The sequence below is a fragment of the Haemaphysalis longicornis genome, unplaced genomic scaffold (assembly GCF_048455015.1).
Source record: "Haemaphysalis longicornis isolate Haplotype H1 unplaced genomic scaffold, Haemaphysalis longicornis Haplotype H1 scaffold_18, whole genome shotgun sequence".
Lineage (NCBI taxonomy): Eukaryota > Metazoa > Arthropoda > Arachnida > Ixodida > Ixodidae > Haemaphysalis > Haemaphysalis longicornis.
The window spans coordinates 4,419,159-4,432,513 of NW_027526282.1; the positions used below are offsets into that span (position 1 = coordinate 4,419,159).

At 46.6% G+C, this 13,355-nt stretch overlaps 1 protein-coding gene across 1 annotated transcript in view; it reads left to right on the forward strand.

Annotated features, from left to right (window-relative positions):
* The first annotated feature begins 1,332 nt into the window (after positions 1-1,332).
* LOC144166581 (sialin-like) overlaps positions 1,333-13,355 on the forward strand; it is a 29,887-nt gene continuing 17,864 nt past the window's right edge. The window contains exons 1-3 of the mRNA XM_077696079.1: positions 1,333-1,936; positions 8,829-9,031; positions 10,884-11,117. Coding sequence (XP_077552205.1) covers positions 1,864-1,936; positions 8,829-9,031; positions 10,884-11,117 — 510 coding nt within the window. The 5' untranslated portion in view covers positions 1,333-1,863. The remainder of the gene's footprint in view (positions 1,937-8,828; positions 9,032-10,883; positions 11,118-13,355) is intronic.

Genomic DNA, 13,355 nt, shown 5'->3' on the forward strand with positions numbered 1-13,355 from the left:
TTTTTGCCAACGGAGATGAAACCATTGGGTAGTACGCGTATACAGCTTTGCTGTAAAAGTCTTGTGTCTTTAAAGCACGAAGTACAATGCATGAACGAGTGTCCCGGTGTTTTAAATGCGAATGCATTTCTTAGTCGAGCCATGTCAGGCGCCGTGCGGCGTCCACGCGCCCGCAGGTGTTATCTCTCCGCTCTCACCCCCTCTCCCATAGCAACAGCTGCGAGCGCACGCGCTCCTCCTCTCCCCTAGCAACCGGAGCAGGTGGTGCGGGCGGATCAGCGGCGAGTGAGTGGAGAGGAGGCGAGTGAGTGGAGAGGAGGAGCGCGCTCGGGCGTGTGAGGGCGCTCGCATCGCGGGAGCTCGCCGGAGCTCCCGCGTGTGTGGGAGAGTGTAGGCGAGGGTAGGCGCGGTGCTTCGTTGCTTCTCCTCTCGACGCTCGCCCCACTCTCCCACGCCCGCATGCTTCTCAAAGACCCTTTGACTGTGCACTTTACCGACCACAAGGCAGTGATCGTGGCCGTCAAGTACAACGACAACACAAACAGGTGTTAAATAAATGGTTACGCTACAAATCACCGTCTCCTCATTAATTATAAATTCCGCGCACTCTCGCGCAAAAGAAATGCATTCGCATTTCCTCACGATTCCCTTCGGGGAGGTGGGGTGAATTTTTTTTTAGTATGCATTACGTTCTAGCGCCAGGCATAATTGTGTTCCGGTGTTTTAGTACCGTGACTACATGAGACGACGGTTACGATGCTGACATGAGACGCCAACAGCCCGAGCCCCTTCGAGGCTGCGACCCTAAAATATATTTTTCTGGGTTTGAGTGAGTGGCGTCCAGTACGTTTTGCTGAGGTATGTGGAATGTCCTAAGGTTCCCGCCGGGCGCCTCCCCCAGCCACGCACGCACGCACACACACACACACACACACACACACACACACACACACACGCGCAATCACGCACGCAAGCGAGCGTGACGCCCTACCTGACTGCGTTACACATCACCGCCGATTCCAACCTGAATTAAAATAGTTCTTGCGCACGTCGCTTTCGCGGTGTAATACAGTGCGCAGGACAAACACACCATAACGCGCGAACGAGCGGGACATTTTAGTGCCTTTATAGTTCTTGAATCGGCGACAAGAAAACATGTTACTTCTGGCATCTGCTGCAGCAGATGGAGCGAATCCAAAACCGAAAGCAGGCCACGTGTGGAAACCATGAGCGTGCGAAGCCACACGAAAGCGAAGCCGGTCGCGTTCAGCTAGAGTCAGTATATTATCTCTATGTCAGCTAGGATATCACGGCGGGTCACGAGGTTGTCTTGGTTCTCTGATGATCTGATCAGTCGAAAATCGATCGGGAATACCACATTCACGTACCGATGATAAGCCACGTGCATTACGCAACGGGATACGTGGAATATAATGCCAATCAAAATGCCGGTACGTCTCCAGACAGGTGGCGACATTTATCTGGGGCCCGCATGCGTCAAACAAAGGGCTATCGCCTTGAGGCCCGCCTTCGCCGGTCGATACGGCGAAGACCCACAGGCGTTGTTACGAGTGCCCGACGTTCTACAGCGCCTGCGCGCGTCTCGATCTCGCCGCCGACGCCGCTGCGTGCCAGTGACCGCCTCCCATTCACCAGTTGATCGTCGGAGGGGCTGCGGGGGGCGCCGTTTTCGCTGGCGCCGTGAGCGAACATATGGACGAGTTCTGATCGAGCGCGCCGCTTCTTCGTGACTCGTTCTGCTGGCGTCGGCTCTGCGTCGCGGCTGCACGGATCCTTATCTGAACGAGAGCGCGGCCTGAACGTGTACGACACCATCGGGACGGCGGAAAATCGTCTTCGACGATGTCGCTGCTAACCAAAGACGAGGATGCGACGAGCGAGTCACTGCTGTCCAAGAAACGGCGCACTCTGAGAGGTAATCTCACGATCGTGGTTTTCGACGGCTTGTCGAGCGGTCTGTACGGATCGCGTCTGGCGCGCGCGAGAAGCGAGCCGCGATCAGCTGACGCGCGTGGTTCGTCGAGATCGAGCTCGCGGGCTGGTAAATGGCTCGACCGGCAGCGCGCGATGTTCCATATTGTCACCGGCTGCCGTTCGATTTTTACGATCGAACAGTCTGGGACTTGTCAGGTGTGTGCATCATTGATGATGGGAAGCAGCTAGCCTCTTCTGAAGTGCGGGATTACGGAGTTGTTTTGTTCTCTGTTCACTCCAGCTTCGAACAGATGGTAGCTTATTAACCGGTGCTCATTAGCGCACAGTTGGATACAACGGCTGGTATTGTGACTGAGGTTACTGTGGCATTATCCCCGAACAATACACGAATCCGTAAAATCGTTATCAAGCACGTAGGAAGCGCGCGGTTTTCAAATGCCATCAGGTGATTGCGGGAAAGCTTCAGGGTATATAGAAGTAAAGCGCGATAAAAAAGCGCAAAAAGCAAATAACATGAAAATGGCATCGTATCTGCAACATGAAAATGACATTGTACATGACATCGTATCTGCAGAAGTAAATTCACTAAAGAATGCATCAAAAGTAAGCACCTGTTAAAATGCAAGGCCATAACTTTGAAACTGTCCTAAAAAAAAAACTCGTAGTTATTATTTGATGCACTCATTGTGAAACGGGGTGAAAATAACTACTCACATATGTAACTGAATTGCTATGTGAGCTAAAGTTTACATCAATTTGCTGGGGATTGCTGTACAAAGCTCAAGTGAGCGTGTGAGTAAAACGTTTACTGGAGCCGAGTAAAAATAAATGGAAAAAGAAACAGAAAGGCGAGTGGCTTTTACTCGGTTCAGAAAGCCGCCGCTGCTTGGACCCCCAAGATCAAACATTCTTAAACTTCAGGTTGCAAGCTGGTCGAACTGACAGGTCTGTGTTGTCTGCAACCACGTCACCTAAAAGCAGGCGACATGCCTTTGCACTTCTTTCCTTAATGCACTGTTGAAGCCTCTTCTAGAGTGCTGAATTAGTGAAAGATAGTATAGATGATTGAGCCAATGCTTGAAGCTTTGCCGTAAAGTGGCATACCGGGTGTTCATTTGTAAAGCCAACTACTTAAGGGAGACTGCTGCATTGTGGGTCAGTGTTTCCCTGCTGTCCACATTCATATACGCACCTCACCGTGTTTCGGAATTTATCTCAGTATTGTTGGCCATTGTGCAAGCCGACCCTTCATTGTCTATAAAACACTGCTTTGTAGCCAGCTGTGGAAATTAAGAATTGCCACTTCAATCGAGCTTCCGGCATTGCCCATTTACGTCTTCCGTGGCTACATGCATTCGGCATGACCTTATATATTATAAATTGCATAAACTTCATCACGTGCTGGAAGTGTCACAGCTTGTGGCACACGATGACAATTTGACAACAGCAGCTGTTGGAGAGAAAGGACCTGTCAATTAGAAAGTGTGAAACTTGTTTGCTGGTTTCCCCATGGGCTGAGAAGCTGGCTGAATAACAACAGCAGCCCGTCAAGTGGGACAGAGAAAAAAGGAGATGAACATTACGCTGTTGCAGCGCAAGCGTTTGCCTCCTTTTTTCTCTGTCCGCTCTGATTCACTGTTGTTTGCATTACAACCATCGTGCATCGACAAGACCCAGTTTCAACTCGCCTCTAGAACATCAACCCATGCCTGACCGGTTCTTAGTGGTTTGAAAGCAGAAATCGTCTGCTATGTGAGTTTATGTGTGCAGACCGAGGAAGCCTACATCATCTGCGCAGCAGCAGTTTATGTTTATTGTACACTGCAGCATAAAACTGCCAAGGCGAAATTGCTTGGTCATCATGTCAACCGGCAACAACAGCTTCTGCTTTTATGAATGGTTGAGTAACAAATCCATGGCTTGATAATGTAGCAAGATGAAAAGATACGCCAATGTCAATCAACGCCTGTGCAAACTTATAATGTTCTATGCTGCACAGGCTTGTTGCACCTGCCTGGCGTCTGTGAAATTGTGGCGTTTTATTACGTGGGGATCTCGTGTTGTTCTGTTTAGCTCTACATTTAACATTTGTTTGATAACATCATTTGTACACTTGGTGGTGTGTTTTTGTAGTTTGCATTGCAACTCGGAGAAATTTTTGATTGCACAAGTCCCCAGAGGCACAGCTGTGGAGGTGTGTAATCGGAGACATATGTTGATAAAAAATTTCTGTGGGCATTATACATTATGCAGTTAGCTATATGCTACTCGACAACACAGAGCCAATATGATATTTAATACTCTCGCAGCTGTCTCGAAATTTTCTGAAACATTGGCTTGACTCATTTCTTGCAGTGATCTCGTTTTCCTTATGTGATCATATTCGCTGCACAGAAGCTTGACAATGCTGCCGTTCATGCTTTTCAACCGCATTTCCTGCAGCTCTGGCAAAAAAAAAAACTATTAAGAACTCGTTATTTTACAGCTGGTGCAGTATCTCAGTATAAAAATAAATAGGAAGAACTTTGTAAATCTTGGCTTTCACAAAGAAGGCGTCAAACTTGGGGAAACTAAATTTTTGTTACCATGTCTAATGGCAAGAGTTCTTATATGGACTTAGGTAGGCTAGCAGAACTAGTCTGCAGAGACCGCTTGGCAACCAGATATTGATACCAGATGGAACTTATGACTGGGCGAGCCGATCGATGAAAACAGGGAACGTACTTTGGGTCCCCAACAACAGTGCTGTCACAGTGGAGAGGCAGTCTCAGCAGCGCTTCTGAGACAGCTAGATCAATTCCAAAGACACACAAATATCATTATTTAATGTGAAAAAGAGAAGATGTGTTGCATTAAAGATCATGTTGAATTTCAGCGCTGTACAAGAGTACGCAGTGAAGCATTGAAACCTGCCCAGGGTGCACCCACAGTAAGCCTGTACGTAGAACCCCGTTGATACGGTCTCGGTTCATACGATTTCCCACTCTCAACCGTGAACTCTATAAATTCCCCGTAGTACATTTCTTATCGGATAGTACGTTTTCCAGGATTGTACCTTTCTTTGTCGCGTGTTTTTTAAAACGTATCAACAAGGTTCTACTGTAGTAACGAACCCACCAGCCTTCAAGCTTCACTGCACTCCATACCACTGCATGATATTATACCTGTAGTTAATTTGTGCAGTAGTGTGTTTCAGCAGAGGTTAATGGGTAAAATAAAAAAAGCCGCATTAATTTTTTTTTTTTTTTGCATTTGAGAGATATTTTTTCTTCTGTACAGGTAAATGTCAGTGTTGTGTAGTGTTGCAAATAGAGTTACAAAAAAACGAGGCTTTGAAGCGCAGAAGCTGCGCTACGCTGCACAGTAGAAAAAGAAGTTGGCACACTAAAAGAGTGCATCACCCACACAGTCAGTCCTCAACTTCCTCTGCTCTTGACCCCACCTTGACCCCTTCATCTGTGGCACATGCCCCAGCAGGGAGAGGCCATTCACATTAAAAATCACAGACACATGTAATTGGAGAGGACGGAAAGTGTTGCTGTGAAAACGCATGCCGTGCAGCTCGCTGTGATGGCTCCGTTTCAAAAATTTTGCTCTGCAGCAACGAAAGAACTTTCCCAATTTTTTTTTATATCCTTCAAAAATAACATATTATTTTTAAAAAACTGGACACCAATGCCCGTATCAATTTTGTTTTGCCTCCATTAACGGAAATTATCGTAAAATTTCGATATTGACCATTTAATAATAAAATGATGCTGGGAGGCTTTGCTATTTAAATAACTGCAAATATATTCCACTGTCCTACAGAAAAAATCAAAGACGTTTTGTTGCAGTGATTTGCTCCAAAGTTGACTAAAAAATGGTCAAACTTCAACAGTTTTTCTGAAATTCGTGCCGTTGATTCAGGTGAAAAATTGGTTAGCTCAGCGTTTGTTCTTAACAGCGGAGCTCCGCTGTTGTTGCTGCCGTAATGTGTGCAGCTGCATCAGAAACCCCTGGGTCATAGTTACTCTTGCCATTTACTGTGCACGTGAGCACGCACCTTAAGCGGGATTCACACGACGGAGAAACCCTCTCACGGAGGCGGACGAATATGTGACGTCAACAGCACGTCACCGAATTATCCGGCCTGGCAGCGCATCCACACGTGCGGAGCTACGCGGAGTGACTAGCAGACGACAGCGCCGAGGAACAGGTTCTATTCCCCGCCGAGGGCCACCGCCGTCGAGCGAAAACATGCGGAAACCTGCGGAGGCATTTTCTTTCGCGGAGCCACCGCGGGCTATCCCCACCGAGGGGCGGAGCCTAAAACCGGTCACGTGAGAGGGACCCGCGGGCCAAAACGAGAGGGTTTCTCCGTCGTGTGAATCCCGCTTTACGAGGAGCTCCTGGCATTGTCCAGGCTTCCACGTGACGGCCACAAAAGAATACAAAGAGAACAGTTTGCGTGCATCTGCGCTTCAAGGGTGGAGCACAAGACAGCTTGCGCTACAGACTCCCAGTCCACAAAGCCAGGTGTCGCCGGTTCTAGCCCATGCTGACGCGTTCCACTTTGGGAGAAATGTGAAAGCCTGTGGACATAACGATCCAGTCCCGCCAGTCATGCAGGAGGAAGATGACAATATAGGTGGATATGGCAGTGACTCTTCTACCGCAGTGAAAAGTGACGGCGGAACATGCAAATAAACAATTCCTAACTTAATGCAATGTGCAATGTGTTGTGGTATGTTCTTCAATTCCCACATAGAAAGAAATCCTCCAGCTTTGCTGTGGTTCAAGCCTTTTGCAACTTAGTGCAAGCTTTGCCAATTTTTTTTATTATGTAGCTTGTAATTACGTCTATCTACCTGCTTACCCTAATTATCATGACAGGCAACGGCTTCTTATCAATAAATTTAGAAAGCATCACTTTTGAGGTCTTTCACAGATCTTGGGAGGCCGCTGTAAAGGCAAAAAAACTTTCCCAGCTGAAAAGTACTTTTGAAATTGGTGCTTCTCTACTCACGTTTGCTGAAATAAATTTTTGGAGCATATCCGTAAGGTTGTAAAACGGTTTGGTCTCTCTTGGCATGTAATCACCCAGTAAAACGGTTTGGTCTCCCTTGGCATGTAATCACCCATCATGCCTCCACTGGTTGAACACCTGGAGGACCGTAAGATCAGGCCGAATCGGGCAGGGAAGCTTCTGAACACGACCAAAAGCGGAAGGCCTCTGAGTGACCCTACTGTCACAGCTGGAACTCTCGAGGTGTTTGTTAAACGTTTGTTGTTTTAAGTATGTTTTGATGGCAAGTTTAAATGAGGACATCTTGGATAGATTTCTCTGCCTCGTTCGGCTAGTAGGTGATCAAAATGATGTCCTTCCTTGTTTACATTTCTCAAATTCTATAAGATGGCGTGCATATATACAGTCTAGTAAAGCCTCCGAAATTGGGCAACGGCAGTGTTGAAATGTCGGATGATGCATTCCTTTTGAAACTAAGTAATTTCACCGCAGCATTTTTTAAAAATGAGAAAAACAAAAACATGGTTGAAGCACTAAAAGCTATGCTCAACAGGGCTTATCTTAAGGGAAGCTGGAAATCAGAGTGGGTGTCCTAGGAGGAGCACTAGTGCATGGGCACGAAGCGGCACTCAAATAGGCAGGGGGCAGTGCGTATCGCTTCGCACCCTTGAGCCAGTGCTCCTGCTTGGACGTCCACCCTGATTTTCACCCTTTTTCCACCCCTCCAAGCGATGCCCCAATCCAAGAATGCATGCATTGCATCTCCATATACAAGGGAAGCTTTTTACATAATTATCTGAGCTTTGAAATTTCCTGTCCGTACTCCTTTTAAACGACGCCCCTCTTTTAGAGAATTCGGCCCCTGAGTGACAGAGTGGCTACCGAGAGACAGGCCTAGAAGAAGGGAAAAGCTGTTGACTCAGGGGAGGGTTGAACTAAAAAATTCACCCGCATTTCCCCGAAGGGGTGCATGGGGAAGTGCGAATGCACGGGTGATATCAACCGTGGCTTAATTTCACGGGTTGATAGGAATTTTGTTTCGAGATCGTTCATGAATATATTAGCGTAGTTGGGTGCCATTCGAGTAGCCATCGCAGTGCCGTTATTTTGTAGGTAATACTGATTGTGGAATTAAAAGCTATTTAATTCCACACTAGCCTGGTCAAAGTTTCAATGACTTGTGGGCTTGGCTCCTCGTGATCCCGATGTATGCTATAGGATTCAACCAGGGCTTCAATCCCATCTCGGTGAGGTATATTTGTGTACAGAGAAGTTACATCTATAGTTACAAGGAAGGCGCCATCAGGGATTTTTATGTTGTTAATTTCCTGTAGGAAGTGGTTAGTATCACGAAGATATGCCGAATGGGTAGCGAAGGAACTCTTCTTGGCCAATCGCCCTAAGTGGGTATGTGGTGCGGACGGACGGACGGCGGTGGACGCGTGATTCAGGGTCGCTTAAGAAGTGCATTCGCACTTAAAAAATTTGGAGGCAAAGAACAGAGTTGAGCGGTACAGGACAGGAGTGGTTGGAGGTCAATGGGAGAGGCCTTTGTCTATGTCTGTGGACTTGGAGATGATGATGATGATGGGGTGGGTGGGGTGATGATGATGACGCTGCTGTGGCAAACAACTTACAGTGGGTGGCGACACTGACTTGCAGGAATCTGGATGATGATGGCGACAATGACAGTGGTATTGGTTGTGGTGATGATGGGGCAAACTGAACTTGTGGCAGGCATTGACAGTTTTGATGATGGCACAAACTCGCAGGGATCTAGATGATGATGATAGGGATGATGGGGGCTCAAACTGAACTCGCAGTGGCGGGTGGTGACAGTTGTGGTGGTGGTGCGAACCCGCAGGGATCTACGATGGCGTGCGGACGCGGCACGTGCTGGCCCTCATGGGGTTCCTGGGCTTTGTCAACGTGTATGCCCTGCGGGTGAACCTGAGCGTGGCCCTGGTGGCCATGGTGAACCACACCGCCATCCTCTCCAACAACACGCCCACGTCGGGGGAGGAGTGCAGGGCCGACTTCGGCAACGGCACAAGGGAGAAGGTGCAGGTGGGTGTGAAGGGGTTGCGTTGCTAGTGTGACAGCCGTGTTCTGCTTCAGCGATTCTGCCTTACACTGTCGAAGCTGTGAGGCACGCTGCTTCCCACATCCTACTCCTACACCCTGCATCCTATGTTGTGAATACAACGCCTTCATTAAGGAAACGAACTCTGTTTACATCACATCACAGACAAACACATCTGACAGGTGCCATCGTTGCTCATTATTCCCTGCCAGCAAAATCTGCACTCGCTTCTTTGTCCTCTAGGGAGTAAAGTTTTAACATCCCACTGAGTAGAATGCAGGCAATACAGGAGTGTACAGGAATATGGTGTATGAGTTGGTCGCTGCGAGCACCTGCTCTCATCTTATTGGCTGGTTTTAACTGTAGCCTCATCAGTGCTGCATGGCGTTGGTCAAAGAACATATAGAGTACACAGTTTACTTTCATGATAATGTAGACCAGCGAGATGAGAGCTATGACTGCAGCAAAGGTGTCTAGATACTTCTCTGGTACGTTTGTTCTGTAGCATTCTATTTCCGCAACACAAAGAATCATGCAAGTAAACTTTCTATCCTTGCTGTTTTGTTCAAGAACAGCACAATTATGGTTTTGTTTGGTGGCGTAATATATGAATGCAGTAATTTTGTGCAAACAATCATTATTTTTTCTTGTGCCTTCGACAATGATCTCTGTGTATTTGGTTCTGCTGCATTCCATGTGGTGCATCCAAACTTCTGAGGGATTTTTTTTGTCACAGCAATTTTAAAGGGACGCTACTGTGAATTTGTTTATTTTTTATCTCTGGCTGCATTGTGGAGTTGATCCCAAGGCAGGACAGAAAATGCAGTGTGCCATAGTGGCCACCAACCACACCAGCTACTGTTATTACATCATGCTAGTTTTTAGCATGGTTTCATGCCATCTCAGCCTTCTCACCATTTTGTGCAAACATCAAAACACTGCAGAGGCCAGTGGAGGCATTGGTTTGACAACCCGGCCGCCAAAGATGCTATGCTTGAAGGCGTTAGGCTTTCAGTTAGGGAGTCAGCTCTTGATGAATGCTTTCAATAAAGGCGCAGATGGTAACTTCTGTTGCAACTCGCAGTTCTATTATCTGCCTCTTTCCCACATGTGGAACTTTTCTTTTCGCGATGAGTGCCATTCTGGCAAGTGGTGACACCTGTAGCAGTGGTTGCATGCATTGCTTTGTGATTGCTGCTAGCTCCTTGCCAGCTGTTTGCCAAGCCAGACGTGTGAAATGGCGTCATGTGTCTCTGCCGAATGTTGGAGAATCTCAGCCATGCCAGCTAGTTTTCCCTACCACAGGGGGACGTCACGCTGATGTCTCTGATGCGCACTGCTCCTCGAACTATTCTGTCGGCACGGTCAACGAGATCAAATTAAAATATAGGCCTCTTTGTTTGTCATTTTATTTGCCTCTATCATTTGTCCCATGGAATTTTTATGGCAAGAGCAGTTTTGAACTGCCGAGTAACTGCTCAGAGCTGCTCAGTACTGGCAAATAAAAGAGACCATATGTTACACGTGTCACAGATTGTTTATGCAAGGATTAGGCGAGAGAAAGGGCACTTTCAAGCCCAAGTTTTTCTCAAGAAAACCCGCATAAACCAGCAACTCAGAGCTTGGCCTATGCATTCCAGACTTTTGTCTTGTAAATCACTTACTCCATGCTTACCACTCTCGTCAGCGTCCCCTCTAGTGGAACTTTGGAACTGTCCTGGATATTTCACTTCTCACGAGCTTCCTGTATGCACTTGACACAAATTCACGCACCAGAAGAACATTTGTCTTCTTTTACATGATATCGGGCCCCTGGAATCTTTTTCTTCTTCCCAGGACGGCACGTTTGTGTGGAACGAGTACGAGCAGGGCATCATCCTGGGCGCCTTCTTCTACGGCTACGTGGTCACCCAGATCCCGGGTGGCCGCCTGGCCGAGCGCTTTGGGGCCAAGTGGCTCTACGGCGTGGGCGTCCTGTTCACCGCCCTACTCACCCTGCTCACCCCGGCTGCCGCCTCGTGGAGCATCTATGCCTTCATCGTCCTCCGAGTCATGATGGGGCTTGGGGAGGTGGGTGTCGCCTGCCTGCTTCTCAAGGCCTTCTACTACGTAATAGGACGTGACTATACTCAGAGATTTTTCAGGGCTTCATGCACCAAAGCTAAACCTGGGCTATGAGGTGTACCATAGTGGAGGGCTCGGATTAATCTCCACCGCCTGGGGATCTTTCACATGCGTCTCAGTCGGAGAAGCAGCAACCGAGGCTGGGACTGAACTTGCATCCTTGGGCTTGGCAGCGCAACACCTTAGCCACTCAGCCTCCAAAACCCGACTAGCTCAAGTTTCTGCTTTAACTGCCTTTCTTGCTACACAGCCTGCATGACCATGAGTTGTATGGCACTTGTAGTGGGGATAGCTTGTGAACTCCATGAACACTGCAGTGTACTCATGTTGCACTCCTTTTGTGTCCCGTTGCAAAGTCCGGTTTTTGTGGCACCCAGGCAACTGGAATTGCATAAATTTGCTCTGTGTGATAAGCGTATGCATCTCCTTGACTGTTTTCTGAAGGCTTTTCAATGAGGAGAATTTACAAAAGGGTTATGAAGGCAATGTTTTTTTTCTCGCAAAGTTCTTTTGGAGCAGGCCAGCCAGTAGAACTACCAGCGAGCAGCCAGCATTTTCGGTATGGAGACTAATCAGTGCAACACCTTCCATATCACATTCCAAAATCGTGCATTTGTGCTAATTATTAGGTAGAATTTATTCGCACAACATGCCTTGTGATGAAAGGCTCTCTCCACCTCTCTGCGTGCCTTCACATTAAAGCACCTTCATGAAGCTTGCGTCTTATCATGTAACATTTCGCTCATTTGTCCAATGTACCTCTCAGGACTGTAGCCATTTTACTCTGATTTTGCCATGACTAGCAGCCCAAATCAGTTTCACTTGTTTGTGTAATATAGTTTATTAGGTATTTTTGTAGTGTGTATCATACATTGCCGTTTGCAAATTCTATTTATTTAGTGTATGTTGTTCGCTCATTGGATTACTTTTTGCACTGCATGCTAAAAAAAGAATCAAGAAATTGAAATATTGTCCAAATTCAAAATCATCTGGCAGCGCTTCTTACCTTGCAACTGTAAGATTAACGTTGCATTTGCGTCTTTTTGGCTGTCTTTTTCTGGGGTGATAAACATTTACATTACACTTTCGCGCTGCACATTTGTAAGTCTTTTGTTGTTTTTTACCTACTACCCTCTTCAGTGCATTTGCTTTCAGATTTTCAAAACAAAAAAAGATGCAAAACAACACCGATGAGTTGTGCTAAAGGAGCCATGAAGACGAAATACAAGCTGGGTTTATTAGAAAGACTGCTTAGTCCCGATAACAATGACACCAACATCATCGCAATCTTCGAACAAATAACGGAGATATTGAAGAAAACGTGTGAAGCAGTCGCGACCCCCTCGCCAATTTCCTGCAACTTTTCTATGACGTCGCGGAGCCTTGTTTGTGCGATTGGCGGCCGCCTAACTGACCTGTCGCGACGACACATGACTGGACGTCTGTAATGGGGCCTCTAGTTCCATTTGACCGCACCACTTCAATGCTAACGTGCAGTTAACGCACTGAAAGTTATGTTTTATTTTTGCCCGTATGATGTCATTCTTGCTCATAACACATCACTGTGGCGCAAAATTTGGAAGTTTTTAAATACTTCTTGCTTTTTTTTTGTTAAAAAACATCTTTTGTGGCTCTAATGGAGCTGAGTGAGAGACTGAATCCTAGTTCTTTCAAATTAAACGAAGCTGTATTTTCTCTTCATGGCTCCTTTAAGGGGGGACACTGGTCTTAAAACAGCTTTTAATTTTCAATTAAGCTCTGCAAAACTTGCCAGACTTGCTACATTTTTCCCACTGATTTGAAATATGCCATTATTTTTTCAGCTGGTCAATTAGTTGGAAAGATAATTAGAGATAATTGACAATTTTTGGTCAAACAATAGACAAAACAGTGTTGGTCGTAAAACTGTCATCTTTATATTTTCCAATACTATGAACCCTGGTGAATGCAATAATCGAAGCGGTTTTTTGATGCATCGCTTGAAACTAATTTTGCAGCTCATTAAACTTCGGTGGCACCAGTGGCAAGGAAACATTTCAAATGCCTGTTTCAAACACCAGAGTTTAATGAGCTTTAAAAGTAGTTTCAAGCGATGCATCAAAAAAACTATTTTGATTATTGCATTCACCAGGGATCATAGTATTGGAAAATATGAACTTGGCAGTTTCATGACCAACACTGTTT